General features: G+C 45.2%; 1 protein-coding gene across 4 annotated transcripts in view; it reads left to right on the top strand.

Annotated features, from left to right (window-relative positions):
- GPAT4 (glycerol-3-phosphate acyltransferase 4) overlaps positions 1 to 15467 on the top strand; it is a 46634-nt gene that overhangs the window by 20861 nt on the left and 10306 nt on the right. For 2 of the 4 annotated variants that reach the window (XM_003823300.8, XM_008976932.6), the window contains exons 2-5: positions 2154 to 3166; positions 13279 to 13348; positions 13518 to 13818; positions 14599 to 14673. In XM_003823300.8, the coding sequence (XP_003823348.1) occupies positions 3002 to 3166; positions 13279 to 13348; positions 13518 to 13818; positions 14599 to 14673 (611 nt within the window). In that variant the 5' untranslated portion in view covers positions 2154 to 3001. Of the gene's footprint in view, positions 1 to 612; positions 741 to 2153; positions 3167 to 13278; positions 13349 to 13517; positions 13819 to 14598; positions 14674 to 15467 lie in introns of those variants that run through there. The other 2 variants (XM_055116507.1, XM_008976936.5) reach the window with 2 other exon arrangements.

Consider the following 15467-nt stretch of genomic DNA (forward strand, 5'->3'; position numbering starts at 1 on the left):
GTAACGCCGTAATCTCCCTTCAGTCCTTTCTTGAAATTTTTCAACGTAGTTCCTAGTGGGGTGGGCTTATTTTGTGCCTGACCCATGCTTCCTTGAGACAAAACACCACGCTCACACCACACACACACCACAAAACAAAGAACGGGTAAAAAGGGCACACACACACTTTTACAGTTTACACCAAACCAGAATCAAAACCAAAATCAGAGTATCAAGAGATCCAAGCCAGGTCAAAACCAAAGTATCAAGCAATCCAAGTTAAGTCAAAAACAAAAGCCAAAGTACCGGTACAGGCATGCTGTGGGTGATCAGGCCACGCTTCCACTCAAATGGAGTGGGCAAGTTCCAAAGACCAGTCTTACCAAGTTTCAGATGTCTGGACTCCCAAGTGCCAGTTCCTTCCCGGTGTTCAGCCACTGCGTTGATCCTCTGGGAGCCTGCCACATGCTGCTCTGGCGACATGTCCCATGGGGCAGTTGCCTACCCGGGAGCGCTCCTTGGATCCACATTGCTCAGGCTGGTCTGAGTCCCCCGCAGGGATGCTTCACAGGGCAGGCCTGAGTCACCTAAGGGGCTGCCTTGGCCTTCCTCTAATCACCTTGTTTCCGGTCAGGGAACCAAGAAATGCAACAGGACTAGCCGCGGGCAAGAACACCTCAGACACCAAGTTGTAGAAGGAAAGGGCTTTATTCAGCTGGGAGCATCAGTGGACTCACGTCTCCAAAAACCGAGCTCCCCGAGTAAGCAATTCCTGTCCCTTTTAAGGGCTTACAACTCCAAGGGGGTCCGCATGAGAGGGTCATGATCGATTGAGCAAGCAGGGGGTACGTGACTGGGAGCTGCATGCACCGGTAATCAGAATGGAACAGAACAGGACAGGGGTTTTCACGATGCTTTTCCATACAGTGTCTGAAATCTATAGATAACACAAAAAGTTAGGTCAGGGGTTGATTTTTAACTACCAGGCCCATGGCACGATGCTGGGCTATCTGCCTGTGGATTCCATTTCTGCCTTTTAGATTTTATTTCTTCTCTCTTTGGAGGCAGAAATTGGGCATAAGACAATATGAAGGGTGGTCTCCTCCCTTAAAACATTGCGCAGATTTTAAGGCGAAGTCAGTACTTGTTCATTTGTTCAATTTCTTGTACTTCTAAGTGTTTGGAATAGCCTGAAGGTGATTAGTGTGAAGCCAAAATGTTTGCCAGAGAGACTTGATAGGATACTCCCAAGTTCAGGGATTTGGAATGTGCGATGTAAAATTGGAATACTTTTGTGAGATATTTGAAATAGTGGAATTTCACAATGAGTGGCCAGTGTGGGGAGAGGCTGGAGGAGTTTAATCTCTATGTGGAAAATATGGCAAGGTCTTGCAAATTTAAAAATGTGTATTTTCTTTTCCTCTGCAATTCCATTTCTAGGAATTTACCCCGAAAATATATTTGCTAAGCACATTTTGTGTACTAAGTCATGCATGTACCTGGTTATTCGTTACAACATTATACAAAAAAAAAAGTAAAAATATCAGTGTTTAGCCTTAGGAGACTGGTGAACTAAGTTGTGGCACATTCTTAAGTTGAAAACTTTGCACCTGCAGAGTGAAGGAGCTCTATGTGTATTGATGGGACATTCTTCTAAGATGTGTTAAGCTAAAAACAAAAACAAAAAGCAAGGTGAAGAATAATATGTCGTTGTTGCCTGGCCTGGGGGCCATTGGTGACGGAGAACCATTGTGATTTCCTTGTTTAAGCGTAGAATGTCTTGGGAAGAATACAAAGGTGGTTACAACCTTTGGCGGCATCTGTGCAGAACCACTCTGAGTACCTGGGGGACAGGAAGGAGATGTACTTTCCATAGCACACGCTTTTTATCTTTTAAATGTGTCTTATATACATGTATTTTATATTCAGAAAGTTTGACCACCGATCATATCATTTGGGTTGAAAACTGTGAAACCTCTATGTTTCCCTCCCACATTCATGTCTGCCACCTGTTGGGTCTGCCTGGTCTCTTTGACCTTGATGACTTGAGAAGCAGTCATTGACCACACTGACAGTTTTAGGCTTACCCTAAAACAGTCCGCCTGGCCCCCAGCATATTGACATTTTTCCTCTTGATTTGTGTGACTGACAATGTTTCTGTTTCCCTCCCCCAGCTTTGGTAGCATGTAAGCAGCTGTTTGCCAAGAACCCAGGTCACTGCTAAGAAAGGGTGCCTTCGGGAGAAGAGTGTCCAGAGGAAACCAATGCCAGATGCATCTGGAGTTACACTCAGCACTCGCAGTATGAGACATTGTGTGCCAGCATCTCTTTCCTTCTGGCAAAGACTGTAGCTCTCCAGGTAGGAGGATCCTGGAAGCTGTGAGCACCAGGAGCCTTGCCAGAGGAGGATGGGGCCAGATATGAACTCTCTACCATGAACATGGTTCTCGGCTTATGAAGGAATTTTAAGTAAAACAATTATTTAATTTCCACATATTCAAGTCAAAAGCCTTCTGTGTGAAGTGCCAGTGATTACCCCTCCACAGGAGTTATCAGGATTTTTCTGGCACCAAGTTTAATTCTTCTTGGTACTTCTGGTAGTGACAGATCTGCAGGACAGATTTATCTGTTGAATGCTCTTGGGCAGGAAAACCATGTAAAACCTCTGGAAGCAGCATCAGGACAGCAGAGCAGAGCCCCCGTCCTCACTGCTCACTTGCACAGAAACTCTATCTGGACTCGGATGCTTTTACTGAAGACCCATCTAGCTTCAGTCATCTTTAGAGTCCATCCGTTCTGAGGAGACCTGGCGTTTGCAGTTGCCTCCTGTGGCCGTGTTTTTCTGTCATTCTGTTCCCAGGCCTTCTTTTCAGGCGGTTGAAGGGTGTGGACTTTGGAATGGGGTTTGCTGTTCTTCAGGAACTTGCTTCCTTTCCCTGGCTTGTGCCATCGGAAAGGACCATCTGAAGGCTGCAATTTGTTCTTAGGGAGGCAGGTGCTGGCCTGGCCTGGATCTTCCACCATGTTCCTGTTGCTGCCTTTTGATAGCCTGATTGTCAACCTTCTGGGCATCTCCCTGACTGTCCTCTTCACCCTCCTTCTCGTTTTCATCATAGTGCCAGCCATTTTTGGAGTCTCCTTTGGTATCCGCAAACTCTACATGAAAACTCTGTTAAAAATCTTTGCGGTAAGTTATGCTGTTACAAAAGGTTGCTTCACAGAGGAGGGTAGAAGTGCATTTAGCAAAAAGTTATTCTTACAGGCCTATTATCTCTTTATTAGATAGGGAGAAAGTTGGGAGAATGGGAAGTGGCTTTTTGAGTAAGAAGAATAACTAAACATCTACTTTTGAAAGGTACTTGTGTGTTTGATTTATGCCGAGCCGAGGGACCTATACCATGACTCCACATGTTGCCTGTTTATTTCAAAGAGAATGGGGCTTAGAATTAAAGAAAAGCACTGCCAATCTCTGTCTCTTCTTACATAACTGATGCCATAGCTCGAAGCTGCTGCAGGCATATTCCCTCACTGAGAAGCATGGGAGAGCCTCTTCTCTTCCAGGCATTTATTCTAAGTAGGTCCTTGCATTTCAGACTAAAAGAATGGACAGAAAAGGGCATTTGAATTGTTTTATTTTCTTAAAGATAGAGGCAAAGGATACATTTCTGAACATATGTCAGAACTTACCTGACCGTTGAATTATACCAAACTGGTCACATTGTAAGGAAATAGGTGAGAAGTGATGTTTTTTGGAAGTTGATCTCTCCCACAAGACTTAAATACCTCTGCACAGATTTGGTGATTTCATTGTAATGTCTGTTTTTAGTAGTCACCAAATCTTTAGGGATTCATGTATAATTTGAGAAGTGCACTTATAGTAGTAAAAATAATACAGCATTGTTCATATTTTATCTTTTTCTTTTCTTTTCTTTTCTTTTTTTTTGAGACAAGAGTCTCACTCTGTCGCCCAGGCTGGAATGCAGTGGCGCAGTCACGGCTCACTGCAACCCCTGCCTCCCGGGTTCAAGCAATTCACCTGCTTCAGCCTCCTGAGTAGCTGGGACTACAGGCCCATGCCACCACACCCGGCTATTTTTTTGTATTTTTAGTAGAGATAGGGTTTCACCATGTTGTCCAGGCCGGTCTCGAACTCCTGACCCCTCAAGTGATCTGTCCACCTCAGCCTCCCAGAGTGCTGGGATTACAGGCCTGAGCCACCGTACCTGGCCCATATTGTATCTTCTGGTTTTGAGAGTAACTTTTATCATTTTTCTTTGGTTCCTTATAATTCTGTGGTAGATGGGGCATTTTATCAACCTGCATTTTATTTATCTGCATTTTATCAATGAAGAAAAAGACTCAGATTAAGTGAGCTATGTGAAATGTTACATTATAGTGTGAAATATTTTTTATGTTTGTCATTGAATCTTGGGTTTTTTCTTTTTTGGTACTTAGTATGTCTATAAGCATATGGTGTTTTTTTTTACATTTAAGAAAACCAAGGGGAAATTGACAACACAAAGTTAATAATTTTAGAGTGAACAGTTCAGTAGCGTTTACTATATTCACATTGTTTTCTGTCCAATTCACAACATTTTCATCAGTCCAAAGGAAACCCCACACTCATTAAGCATTCACTCCCCATTCCTCCCTCCGCCAGCCCTGGCAACCACAGTCTGCATTCTGCCTCTGAATTTACCTATTCGGCATATTTCATGTGAATGGAATCATACCAAATATGCCCTTTTGTGTTCTGGCTTCTTTCACTCAGCATAACGTTTTCAAGGTTCATCAGCATCGTAGCACGTGTCACTACTTCTGTTCTGCCTGTTTGTGGGTGAGGGGCTGAATTATATTTTACTGTATGTCTCTACCATAATTTGCTCATCCTTTCATCCATTGATGGACAAGGATGGGCTGTTTCTACCTTCTCTGGCTATTTTGAATAGTGCTGCTGTGGACCTGCGTGTACATGCATTTGTTTGAGTACCTGTTTTTTAAGAATATAATCTTAGAGCATTGCTTAGGATGGACTTGGGGTTATCTGTATCTGAGTCCTTGCTACTCAGAGAGCGATCTGGAGAGCAGCTGCATGAGCATCGCCAAGCAGCTGGTTAGAAATGACCATTGCAGACCCACCCCAGACCTATTGAGTTAGACTCTGCACAGGTGAATCAGATGCATATTAAAATTTGAGGAGTAGTGATCTAGTCAGTCTTTGGACTGGCTGTTTTTTAATGTATTTATTTTAATTAGGAAATGTAATTTTCATATATTTTAGTCCAAGAAAATCTCGAGCAGCACACAGGATCCCTGCGGATGGTATAACTTACACCTGGGCCCTTTTACCACCATGAAAAACATCTATCAGGATAGAATTAGTAGAAAAGCTGATAAACTTAGGACACAGTGAGTGGTGTCTAGTGTCTAGCTTTCATTTACATTTGTAAGCACGTGGTTAATTCATGGACCTATGGAAGTTGTAATTATTAAAAGGTAGAAGTAAGAGTTATGAGCCTAGAGTTCTCTTGTAGTAGTTAAAATTTCACTTGGATGACTTTGGGTAGGGCAGAAGGCCTAGAATCCATGTATATTCCTTGCTCCATTTTGAAAATGTCCCCAAAATTAATACTTTAAAGTTTATAGCCAAATAAATCCTTTGTATTGTGACTATTATTTAAAATGTACATCCCTATGACTTTTAATGTAGATTATGATACAATGGAAAATTCATCATATGTGTACTTTGGGCCAATTTATAGGACCTGCAGTCTTGAACCAACAGAGACTATTTGAAGCCACATCTTGAAAATTACTGGTTTGGGCCACAGTGGTGTATGTATGTATTTATTTATGAGACAGAGTCTTGCTCTTTTGCCCAGGCTGGAGTGCAGTGGCATGATCTTGGCCCACTGCAGCCTCCTCCTCCTGGGTTCAAGCAATTCTCCTGCCTCAGCCACCCAAGTAGCTGGGATGACAGGCGCGCGCCACCACACCTGGCTAATTTTTGTATTTTTAGTAAAGACAGGGTTTCGCCATGTTGCTCAGGCTGGTCTTGAACTCCTAGCCTCAACTGATCCATCCGACTCAGTCTTCCAAAGTGGTGCTGGGATTACAGGCGTGAGCCACCACACCTGGCCTGGGGCACAGTGATTTAGAAGCGGTAATGGAAGTAGCATATGTATATTTGTGACCTCAACATTTAGAATTTCAGAAACTAGATTTGCACTCCTTCCTTCCTTAGAGGTGTGTGCCAGCCACCAAAAGGGTTGTGGATGCCCTGTGGGGCCTGTCCTGTTTGTGGACCATTACAGCCTGGCTGTAAACTGAGTCACGTGGGCCAGAAAGGACTGGCGTATTCCTGCAGGGGCCTGGGGTGCTCCGGACAAGTGCTGGTCTTTTTTCACCCTCTGTTACTGCTCTGAGTCAATCTGAATGGAAGGTAGGAACTGAATGCTGCCTTCTCAGTGGTCACATAGGTACAGCTGAACTTGGCCCAGTGGGCTTCAGGTCTTGGGAAGTCAGTATCTGTGTATCTGTCTAAAATATACCTAACACTTGTGGGTGTTTGTGTGTACCTTTCTTAAAATTGAGGAGTGTCTTAGTCTATTTAGGCTGCTATAACGAACTACCATGGGTTGGGTGGCTTAAAAAACACATGTAGTTTTTACATTTCTGGAGGCTGGGAAAACCATGTCCAGGCACCAGCAGATTCAGTGTCTGGTGAGGCCGCTTCCTGGTTCATAGACATCTGTCTTCTCTCTGTGCCCTCCTGCAGCAGAGGGATGAGGGAGCCCTCTGAAGTCCCTTTTTTAAGGATATTACTAGTGCTATTCATGACTGCTTCACCTTCATGACCTTATCACCTCCCAGAGGCTCCACCTCCAAATGCCATCACCTTGGGGCTTAGGTTTCAACATGAATTTTGAGGGGACATAAACATTTATTCTCTAGCAAGGAGAGACCTTTATTTTACCTTTTTAAGCCTCTTCACCGCTTCCTAAATTGGAATAATGGGTATAAGTTTAGAGCCGGAAGAAAGTTCAGAGATCGTCTTCATTTTGCTGTTCTCCTTCCTGTCAGTGCATTTAAATCGCCTGGGGAGGCATTTTAAAAAATACTTCTGGGGCTGGGCGCAGTGGCTCCTGCCTGTAATCCCGGCACTTTGGGAGGCCGAGGCAGGTGGATCACCTGAGGTCGGGAGTTCGAGACCAGCCTGGTCAACATTGTGAAACTCCATCTCTACTAAAAATACAAAATTAGCCAGGCGTAGTGATGCACATCTGTAATCCCAGCTACTCGGGAGGCTGAAGCAGAAGAATCGCTTGAACCCAGGAGGTGGAGGTTGCAGTGTACAGAGATCCCGCCACTGCACTCCAGCCTGGGTGACAAAGCAAGACTCCGTCTCAAAAAAAAAAAAAAAAAAAAAAGTACTTTTGCGCCCCAGAACCTGCTTTAACTGATCTGGGTAGGCGTTTTTTTAAAAGCTCCCCAGGGTATTCTGATGTCCCAAGTATGGACCTCAGTGACTGTTCCTGACACAGAGGATGTAGGGGGGCAGGATGCTGTGATATGTGAGATTAGGTTAGAAAATGCAGTAGGGCTTCTACCTGGCCCGTCTCTCAGGCTGCTTGCCCCTGGACCCCAGCTACCATGTTGTAAGGAAGCCAACCAGGTGTAGGCAGCCCAGCTCCCAGCTCAGTGAGGCCCTGAAGGCCAGCACCAGCCACCCCACACTGGAGGGATGAGTCTTCTGAGGATTCCAGTCCTCAGCTGCACTGAATGAATGAATGAATGAATGAGTGGTGTATTCACGTAGTTTTGGGGTGGCTTGTAATATAGCAATAAGATAGCCAGACAGACATTAGAAAATTTTAAACATTCATTCATGGCCCACAACTTGTAACACCTTTTAATTTTTTTTTTTTTTTTTTTTTTGCCTTCTTCCTTTCAGTCTTTGGCAATAAACATTTATATTTTATGGCTGTATTAATAGTGTTTACTTGTTGTGTGTCTACATTTTCTTTTGGCATTTTATCAGCCATTTTCACATTTTACTAAATAATCTTCATAAAGATCATTAAAACTGGATACTTAATAGTTCATGCAGTACATACACCTGTGCTTTTGGCAGACCTAAGCTAGCCCTGGCTTACAGCTCCTTTCCCATGACTAGTTCTCCCTATATAAAGGAACCAGGAGAAAGTATTTGTGTACCTGCCAAGGGAGGAGGAACATGGAGAGGATATGGGTGGATCAATATCTTTTCTATTCCCTTTCCTGGAAGCCCTAACTCAGTGCAGGTCCTGTTCATGCTGAGTCACAGAAGATCTTTGTGTGCAGAGAGCAGCATGGGACTGGAAGGGTTTTAGTGTTTGCTTAATGTTTGTGCTTCACATGAACCCCCTCCACAGTGGTGATGGTATTACTAGGAGTAGAATTCCCAGGAGTTGACCCTCAGCTGAGTTGAAAATGACCTGGAAGAGGGGAGAGAAGAAAGCCTGGATGTAAAGGAGAAAGATGAGAACAAATGATGTGAAAGGAGTTGATCAGGTCACGTTAGAGAAGATGAGACAGCTATGATGTGATCTGTGTTAAACTCCAAGGTGGAACTTGTTGGTGGAGAGTCAGAAACCAGTGGCAGTTGTGGAGAAGCTGAAGAGACTAGTGGTGGTGGCATTGTGTGCAATGGGCATTTGTGTTGGGTCAGGCAGCTGTTACCTTGAATCACAGGGCTTTCATTACTGGCTCTGAAAAAGGCATTGAACTTTGCAGTGTTTCTTCATTTAGAGAGTGGGAGTATTAATACTCCTTTCACATGGTTGTAGTGAAAGGGGTCATCCTACCCCCGATGAGGAGTGTGATTTTAACATAGCCTTGAGTAGGTTAAAGGACAGACTGAAGCAGACAGGAATTAAGGGGGAAGACGGAAGGAAATAGCTCCAGGTTTTGTCATTTTGGCTCTACTTTTCCATAAGGAGACCTTGATGGAGAAAAATATTGGGAGTTGATGAATTAAATTAGTGACTGCCTACTAAGTAGAAGGCACTCTCTCAGACTGTGCTGAAATGCACATAGGGGTAAGTTCTGGCTGCCGCCTCTTGAGGTTTGTGTAGTCTAGTAGGAAAGACAATATATGCATCTATAACTAATTCAGAATGAATTAGTTGAAATACCAGTTGAAATACACAGGCAGAGGTGAATTCTGATTGCAGGAATTGAGTAGGTAACATTTCTTAGATTTGACATTTGAACTGGATCCTAAAAGGGAAAAGGATAGAGCATTCTAGAAGCACAGTTGATAAAGGTGAAAAGGTAATCTTGTTTAGAGATGGCACATAGTTCAGTAGAGCAAAAACACTGGGCGCATGGAGGGAATGAGGTGGGTTACAATACTGAACTTCAGGCATTGGGAAATCATTGAAGGTTGTTTTTTGTTTGTTTGTTTGTTTGTTTGTTTTTTGAGACAGAGTCTCCCTCTGTTGCCCAGGCTGGAGTGCAGTGGCGCAATCTTGGCTCACTGCAACCTTCGCCTCCTGGGTTCAAGTGATTCTCCTGCCTCAGCCCCGAGTAGTTGGGGTTACAGGCCTGTGCCACCACACCTGACTATTTTTGTAGTGTTAGTAGAGATGGGGTTTTGCCATGTTGGCCAGGCTGGTCTCAAACTCCTGACCTCAAGTGATCCACCCTCCTCAGCCTCCTAAAGTTCTGGGATTACAGGCATGATCCACTGCACCCAGCCCATTGAAGGTTTTTGAACAAGAAAGTGACGTGGCTGGACTCTGGCAGCATGTGTTCAGGTGGATCAGAGGGAAGCAAGAGGGAAGCAATTCAATAGGGAATAAGGGAGTGCAGAGGACAGGGCATGAACCACGAGGCAGCTGGGTGAGAGCATCCTCTTGGGAGGATGGCAAGGGCTTGCCGTATCTTGCCCTATGCATCTCTTCCATCTGGTGCTTCCTGAGCTGTGTGTGCTTTATCATAAAGCTATACATGTAAGTAAACCATTGCCCTGAATCTTGGGAGTCATTCCAGCACATTGAACCTGAAGAAGGGTTGTGGGAACCCCGATTTATAGCTGGTCAGTCAGAAGTACGAGTCATGTGAGACTTTCAACTTGCATCTGAAGTAGGGGCAGTCATGTGGGACTGACTCTTAACTTGTGGGATCTGATACCAACTCCAGGTCAATAGCCTCAGAATTGAATTCAATTGAATTAAAGGACACCCAGCTGGTGCCTGCTGAAGATTTGCTTGGTTTGGGTTTGGGGGGGCATTCCTCACACATCTGGTATCAGGAGTGTGCTGTGTGAGTATAGTGCAGAGAAGCAGTGTTTTCCCAGAGGCCCTTTGATTTGGTCCAGTAGGGTTTGTAGGGGCCAAGGGAAAGCATCCCCTTTGCCCTCTGAAGATTCACTGAAAAATCAACTCTCAAAAGCAGATTAATAAAAGAAAAGACGTACAAATTTATTAATGTGCACAGGAGTTTTACAAAGATCTCAAAGAAATAGCTAGATGGTTGATGCTTTTGTAGCATTTGAGGTTACAGAAGCAGTGGGGGCTCCGAGCATGGCCAAAAAACAGGCTATGGCGGTAAATCAGGTGGCAGTAGGTAACAAGAGGGAGAGAAGAGGTGGCTTGGCTAGCACGGGTAGTCTTGTGTAGATGAAACCTCACAGATAGCAGCCCTTCAAGAGTGTAGATGCTGTTTCTTTCAGACCTTTAAAGGCGTCTGACTCTCAGTTCTTTCTAGATTGGGACAAGGAGGGAGTTGCTTCAGAGAAAGTCCATTTGCATCTGTTGTTTACTTCACTTTGTCTCCTCTACAGATGCAAATTCCTCCTACAAAAGACAGTTTCTCCGTTATTCTTGCATTTCCAGTCCTTCTGAACAGTCCTCTTGAAATATGTCAAAGAAGTATATTTCAGGATGAAATATTTTGGTTTCTTTCAGGCAGAAAGAGTCCAGTTCATTGATCAGCCATTTCTCAAACTCCTGGGCTTAAATGATCCTCCTGCCCATAGTGCTGGGATTACAGGTGTGAGCCACTGCACCCAGCCACCTGATCAGCCATTTCTTAACAGGCTGTTCAGCCCTCTCCTCTTTTCCCCTGCCCTTGTGACTTGGGGCAATTTTTTCCTAAACACAGACGTGTTTTGTCATGTTCCTGAAATTAAAAAGCAGGAGGCCAAAGGGATGTTTATTACTGAACTGCCACAGAACTAGGAGATGTAGAATCTCAATTAGCAGATCCCTTTCCCATGATCACAGAGCCTGCAGGCATCTTGAATTTTGCACATTGAAACAATCCTCAGACTGAAATTGTCATCTGAGAGGCCTTATGTCATATATTCTCTGCCTATTGCAGTCTCATGGAGTATCAGAATTGTCAGTACAGAATCAAGTTTCTCTCTCTCTCTTTTTTTTTTTTTTTTTTTTTTTTGAGACAGGGTCTTGCTGTATCTCCCAGGCTGTAGTGCAGTGGTGCAATATCCGCTCACTGCAGCCTCAACGTCCCCTGGCTCCCATCTCAGCCTCTGGAGTAGCTGGGACTACAGGCACACGTCACTATGCCTAGCTAATTTTTTTGTATTTTTTAGATACGGGATTTTGCCATGTTGCCCAGGCTGGTCTCAAACTCCTGGGCTCAAACGATCTTTCTGCCTTGGCCTCCCAAAGTGCTAGGATTACAGGCATGAGCCCCACTGCGTCTGGCCCCAAGTTTTTCTCTTCTGATTATTCTTGCAGTGCCAAAACAGAGCCTGGCCAAAATGTAGAACCCTAAATTCTGGTTGAGTGACCTGTGTTTCTGCATGCCAGGATTGTTGTGAACTCTCTTGCCCCTTTTCACCTCTTCTCTAGTTCCAGGAAACCAGATGAGATTTACCTTCCTCCATTTTAGGTATTATATTAACATTTTTAAAGGAAAGCTCATCTGTGCTTAGAGCCAAAAGACATCAATGGCCAAATATCTGAAACAGAGAAAATGGGTCATGTGAGTTTTCTTGCCTTTGAACTTTCTTTGCGTGGTGACTTTGTGAGCCACCTTCCTCTCTAGACTGTGTGGTTTGAGATTTCCAGATGAGGTCAGATCACTGATTAAACTTGCGTGCAGCATTCGGCTTTGCTGGACCACGTGGTGCAGTCTTGCTGACCCTTTGGGCTTTGCCAGCAGAACCCGCACCATGTGCCCTGGGCCACGTGCATCTTCCCATGCCATGGGATGATGGGCTCGTGCCCACCGTGCATAACCGTGGAAGCCGAAGGTTGAGGCTTTTGAATGCCTGTTCAGTTTCTCTGACTCACTGTGGACATGACATAGCTTTCTCTCTAGTGATACCATATCCAAGGGGGGATAAGTGCACCCACGTTTTCACCTCTCATTTGATAGTGGGAGAGAACCAGCCCCTGGCTGTCTTATACCAGCGAAACCAGTTTTAATGAAGAGGGATTCTAGGAAAAGCGTCTTTTTCCTAGGTCTTTTCCAGAATCTGTGTTATTTCGGTAATAATCAGGACAGAGTGCTTTGCATTTCCCCAGTTTTGTCCCATACATGATTTCATTTTATCCTAAGCGATCCCGTGAAGTAGGAGTTTGAGGTAGTATCAATCCTGTTTTGCAGATAAAGAGACCAAGATTCAGAGACTTGGAATGGGTTGCTTAATGAACGCAGCTAGTGAATGTAAACTTGGGAATTGAATCTGGGTTTTTTTTTTTCGGTCTCCTAATAGTGTTCTTTTTTTCCTTTAACACTATTAAGCCACTCCCAGGCCTTTCAGTGTTAAGTTGTGGGATTCTCCCATTAAAATGTTACTCCTGTTACTGGACAGTCCAAACATATGTATTACTTAAGCTCTTTGTCTCCTTTAAAATGAAAATTGCTGCTTTCTTGGAGTAATTTTGTGGCAGGCAGTAGTTTACAGGATACCTGGCTTCGCTGTTTTGAGTAGCTGCTGTGGGGCAGTGCAGGAGGAATCGTGAGGTCTGTGCTGTCAGCAAGTGAGCTCCCTACAGCCCGGAGACAGAGAGACGTAGGCAGTGAGGAACTAGGCCTGAGGAACTCACCCCAGCTTCTTGAAGTTCCCAGTGTTTTGCTATAGGTGACTTAACTCTTGGTCCCAGTTGTCAAGGAAGGGGCTGCTCTGGGAGAGGTGGTTTGAGTTTCCTTCTAGACTATGTGCTTCTTGGCTATGGTCTTAGGTGACTGGGACTGAGGCTTTCACAGAATAGAGATGGAGGTGTTCACTGATTGAAAACAGGTCTCATTCTTGCTCTTGTATCTTGTTCCTTCCCCTCCCAGTGGGCTACCTTGAGAATGGAGCGAGGAGCCAAGGAGAAGAACCACCAGCTTTACAAGCCCTACACCAATGGTAAGATGGGGGTGTGATCCTTGTCCTGAGAGGTCCATTTGAACAGTGTTCCCCAGTGCTTCTGGTGCCACACACGCTCTTCCCTGCATTAGTGCAGGATGTGTGCTCTGAGTATGTCTCACGTGCTCTCCCCCAGCGTGCTGCTTGACAGGGACACACTCTTTTGCAGGAATCATTGCAAAGGATCCCACTTCACTAGAAGAAGAGATCAAAGAGATTCGTCGAAGTGGTAGTAGTAAGGCTCTGGACAACACTCCAGAGTTCGAGCTCTCTGACATTTTCTACTTTTGCCGGAAAGGAATGGAGACCATTATGGATGATGAGGTGACAAAGAGATTCTCAGCAGAAGAACTGGAGTCCTGGAACCTGCTGAGCAGAACCAATTATAACTTCCAGTACATCAGCCTTCGGCTCACAGTCCTGTGGGGGTTAGGAGTGCTGATTCGGTACTGCTTTCTGCTGCCGCTCAGGTGAGGCAGGGCCTGCGGGAGTGGGGCTCGCTGCTGCCACCCCACGTGGTGCACAGCCCACCTGCCTGCTCTGCTGTGTATTCCCGTTTTAGAAAGGAGGAGGGAATGACTGTCATTAGCCAGGCCACGTGACTCTTTGGAGGGATACACTGGTGATTCTCCTTTAGAGGCCCTTGGATTCTCTGCATATCAGACAGAAATAGTTGGATTTCTTAAAGACAGCTTGCTTCTCTAGATGACAGCAAACACAGGGACAGGGAACATTGTGTGCTTTCTGCCACTCCTTCCTGGACATGGCTCATTCTTTCCTGAAGCTTGCCTCTCAGGTACAGAGGCAGTATTGATCTTTCAGCTTCTCTGCACCATGTGCTGCTCTGAGTGTGCCTTGCCAGATGCTAATACCTTCAAGCTCCACCTCCTGTTGCTTCAGAGGGAAGCTGTGCTTCCACCGGGGTTTCCAGCCAAAGGGAAGGGGAGGGCAGCAGGGAGCAGCCCTGTGGCAGAATGGCCAGCTTAGGGTTTTCCAGCCTTCCAGCTGCCTGAGGCCTCAGGAGATGCAGGCAGCTGAGAGCCAGACCCATGGCTCACTGTCAGCTGGAATCAAAAGGATCTCTGGTTCTGATAGGCCTGCTTACATTTCTAGGTGAACTCTGGTCCAGGTCCCAGGTGAGCAGGTCTTGGGGGTGGTTTTTGTGATGCCCCCTTTGATTTTCACACCTTCAGTTCTGTACTTGGTAGAAGGATTTGCTGGCTGTGCTCTAACTTTTCTTCTTCTTACAGGATAGCACTGGCTTTCACAGGGATTAGCCTTTTGGTGGTGGGCACAACTGTGGTGGGATACTTGCCAAATGGGAGGTGAGTAGAGTGTGGCAGTCCATGCCTGAAGGACAGTTAGTTCTGGGAATGGTGCTCAGATATCGAAGGCAAGGCCACTTCTTTGGACACAACCAAAGCCATGGAATTTTAGATGGATTAAATAACCCAGTGGTGACCGGGCACGGTGGCTCATGCCTGTAATCCCAGCACTTTGGGAGGCTGAGGTGGGTGGATCACCTGAGGTCAGGAGTTTGAGACCAGCCTGGCCAGCATGGCGAAACCCTGTCTCTACTAAAAATACAAAAGTTAGCCAGGCGCGGTGGCAGGTGCCTGTAATCCCAGCTGCTTGGGAAGCTGAGGCAGGAGAATCCTTGAATCCAGGGGGCAGAGGTTGCAGTGAGCCAACATCACACCACTGCACTCCAGCCTAGGCAACAGAGCGAGACTCCATCTCAAATAATAATAACAACCCAATGGCAACAACGGCATCAGCAGTAGTCTTTACTTTTTTAAAATTTTGATCTATGACTGTTCTTTTTGTCCTTCAGCCCTCACATTCTTCCCATTTTGAAGACAAAAGGGAGAAGCCACAGACATGTAGAGTCCGAGACTCAGATGTTAACAGATTTTACAGCTTGTTGTTTAGTTTTGAGCATTTGACTGTGTGGATAAAGTGATGAGACAATACAGTTTTTAAAATGGTTTGAAATGTAGGGAGGTTTTGTCTGTTTGTGTGAAGAATATTTTGCTCCCTTTGGGAAGTTCTGGGGTTTAGAAACCTTTCTTCTGCCTGGGCGGATGAGGAGGTTGGCCTCTGGCCTTGGACCTGCCTC

The sequence above is a fragment of the Pan paniscus genome, chromosome 7, assembly GCF_029289425.2.
Source record: "Pan paniscus chromosome 7, NHGRI_mPanPan1-v2.0_pri, whole genome shotgun sequence".
Taxonomy (NCBI): Eukaryota; Metazoa; Chordata; class Mammalia; order Primates; family Hominidae; genus Pan; species Pan paniscus.